The 3,021-nt window shown below is 62.7% G+C and overlaps 1 protein-coding gene and 1 long non-coding RNA gene across 2 annotated transcripts in view; both read left to right on the top strand.

Annotated features, from left to right (window-relative positions):
* The first annotated feature begins 1,046 nt into the window (after positions 1-1,046).
* On the top strand, positions 1,047-2,591 carry LOC108509816. Its single transcript, XR_001878703.1, has 3 exons — positions 1,047-1,246; positions 2,054-2,169; positions 2,484-2,591. It is a non-coding gene; the product is annotated as an uncharacterized LOC108509816 (long non-coding RNA).
* A 64-nt stretch (positions 2,592-2,655) lies between these two features.
* LOC108509814 (dysferlin-like) overlaps positions 2,656-3,021 on the top strand; it is a 33,407-nt gene continuing 33,041 nt past the window's right edge. The window contains exon 1 of the mRNA XM_017839400.1: positions 2,656-2,683. Within this exon, the coding sequence (XP_017694889.1) occupies positions 2,656-2,683 (28 nt within the window). The remainder of the gene's footprint in view (positions 2,684-3,021) is intronic.

Below are 3,021 nucleotides of genomic sequence, written 5' to 3'. Positions count from 1 at the left end.
GGTGACACTGTGACAGGGATGGATGGGTGACACTGACAGGGATGGACAGGGTGACACTGTGACTGGGATGGGGGGTGACACTGTGACAGGGATGGACAGGGTGACACTGTGACAGGGATGGGGGGTGACACTGTGACAGGGATGGGGTGGTGACACTGTGACAGGGATGGACAGGGTGACACTGTGACAGGGTTGGGTGGGTGACACTGTGACAGGGATGGGGGGTGACACTGTGACAGGGATGGACAGGGTGACACTGTGACAGGGATTGGTGGGTGACACTGTGACAGGGATGGACAGGGTGACACTGTGACAGGGTTGGGTGGGTGTCACTGTGACAGAGATGAGCGGGGTGACACTGTCACCTGTGCCAGGGAGCTGGGGCACAGTTTTGGGGCTGCTGAGGGCCAGGAGCATGTCCAGCCTGCTCTGCCCTGCATGAGCATGTCCTGCTGCCAAGGCCTGGTGGCATCTGGATCCCCCCGGGAATGTCCCCTCTGGCTTTGGGCATCTCGGGTGTCCTGGGACCCCCCGCCCCACCAGGAGCATCCACAGGGACACGGGATCCAGGCTGGATGGGCTGGGAGCAACCTGGGCTGCTGGAAGGTGTCCCTGGGAGCGACTGGGTGGGCTTTAAGGCCCCTTCCAACCCGAGCCATTCCACGATTCCGTGGATCAGCCCCCAGGACACAGCCCAGGTGCTCCAGCCCCGTGTCCCCCAGCCCGTGTCCCGCTCCAGCCCTGCCTGGCTCTGCTTGTGTGCCCAGTGTGCCCAGTGTGCCCAGTGTGCCCAGTCCCCTCCTCCCCAGTTCCAGCACGGCTCCTGGGCTGGGCTGGAGAGAGAGAGAGGCCCGGAGGGAGGTGGGATCCCACCCCACAGCTGGGATCTGCCGGGGAATGCAGATCCCAGGGATGCTCAGATCCCGGTCCACCCCAATCCTACAGCCTCTGGTGACGGGCTTGGACAGGCCTTGGATCAGCCTGGGCTGCTGGAAGGTGTCCCTGGATGGGCTTTAAGGTCCCTTCCAACCCACACCATTCCATGATCCCACGTGCCAACCTCTCCCTTTCCTTCTCTGTCTCTCTCCAGTCTCTCATTGCTAAATCCCAGGGACATCCACCCTCGTTCCCTGTCCCCCTCCAGCCCTTTTCCAGGCTCCTCTTCCAGCCTTTCCTGACCTCTCTGCCTTTCTTTGTGCCCCAGATGAGTTTCCTGCTCCCCCGAAGCCCCTGAAGGCCTCAGACCGTACGTCCCAGTAACGTCCCCGTCCTGTCCCAGTTTGGCGCCACTCGGGACTGGTTTTACTGGTTCAGCATCTGGGCTGGGGGAGGATCAGCTGGGTTCAGTCTGGGCACCTTGGGAGAAGGGAATGGCTCCGGCTTGGCCTCCTCATGCCCAGTGGAAGCAGGGAAAGGGCTCCCCTGCCCTTTGGGGTGTCCCTGCTGGCACGGGGAGCTCAGGGCAGGGCCCTGCCAGGGATTCCTGCCCAAAATTCCATGAAAAGGGGTGATTCTCTTCGTGGAATCACAGAACTGGATAGGTTGGAAAACCCCTGTGATCCAACAAGTCCAGCCATTCCCCCAGCACTGCCCAGGCCACCCCTGGCCGTGTCCCCAAGTGCCACATCCACAGGGTGTTAAATCCCCCCGGGGATGGGGACTCCCCCCACCCTGGGCAGCTGTGCCAGGGCTGGACAGCCCTTTCCAGGAGGAATTTTCCCAATATCCAACCCCAGCTCACCCCTAGTGCCGCTTGAGGCCGTTTCCTTTCATCCTGTCACTCCTACTCTTGTCCAAGCCCCCTCTCTTACTGTCCCCCCTTCCCTGGGGACCCTTCCCGGGGCTGGGAGTTCCCGTTTTTCCCGGGACACAGCCCTGTGTGTGTGTCCTGCCCCGAGGTGAGTGCTCGCAGGGCTCCAATTTGGGTGCAAACCTCAGCATTTTGGTGCCTCCAGCCCCCCGTGGTCACCTTGGCCTGGGGTGGGACACGGCCCTGGAGGCACCTCTGGGAATCCCTGACGGCTCTGATGGCTCCTCTCCCTGTGATTCCCAGTGGATGACGGGCTCGGATTCCTGCCAACCTTCGGCCCCTGCTACATCAACCTCTACGGGAGCCCCCGGGAATTCACGGGATTCCCCGACCCCTACGAGACCCTCAACCTGGGAAAGGTGACATGGGCTTCTCTCCGGCCTCCACTAACCCGGCGGCTCCTCCTGCCCCGGCCCGGCTGCTCTAACCCCCCCCGGCTCTGGCAGCGGGACCCTGCTCTGGCTCCTGCTATTCCTTGGCTCTTCCCGCTGCCTCCGACCTCCCGGCTCTGCTCCGCTCCCAGGACTTCCCGCCCGGGAAGCGCCCGCCGGAGCCCTTCGCTGCTCTTCCTCCTCCGCGACGGAGCTCCTGGAAAAACCCAAAGGCAGAGCTGATCCGTGGGGAGGGAACGCTGGGGAGGGATCCTGACGCTTCCCCCTGCTCTGTCCCAAAGGGAGAGGGCGTTGCCTACCGTGGCAGGGTGCTGGTGGAGCTGGAGACCAAACTGGTGGAGCACCTGGAGCAGAAGGTGGAGGATATTCCAGCGGATGACGTCCTGAGGGTGGAGGTAACGGGCTCTCGGGGGCATTCCGGGGGTGTCCGGCCCCTTGGGCACGTGGGACACGATGGAAGGGGTGTGGGAGTTGCTCCTGGGTGGGTCCCGTGGTTGGGGAGCTCCTGGAGGTGCCTCCTGCCGAGTTCCATTCCAAGGTGTCCGTCCAAGGATTGATCCGTCCGAGGTCCCGTGTGGTGTGAGCTGATCGTGGGGAACAGGGAATCATGGAATGGGTTGGGTTGGGAGGGGCCTGAAAGGTCTTCCAGTTCCATGGGCAGGGACACCTTCCGTTAGCCCAGGTTGTTCCAACCTGGCCTTGGGCACTTCCAGAGATCCAGGGGCAGACACAGCTGCTCTGGGAATTCCATCCCAGCCCTTCAGCATCCTCACAGGGAGGAATTCCTTCCCAGTATCCCACCCAAATCTCCCCTTTTCC

The sequence above is a fragment of the Lepidothrix coronata genome, unplaced genomic scaffold (assembly GCF_001604755.1).
Source record: "Lepidothrix coronata isolate B3197 unplaced genomic scaffold, Lepidothrix_coronata-1.0 Scaffold409, whole genome shotgun sequence".
NCBI lineage: Eukaryota > Metazoa > Chordata > Aves > Passeriformes > Pipridae > Lepidothrix > Lepidothrix coronata.
Note: the sequence above shows the minus strand (reverse complement) of the source record. Positions and strands in the feature narration are given on the sequence as shown.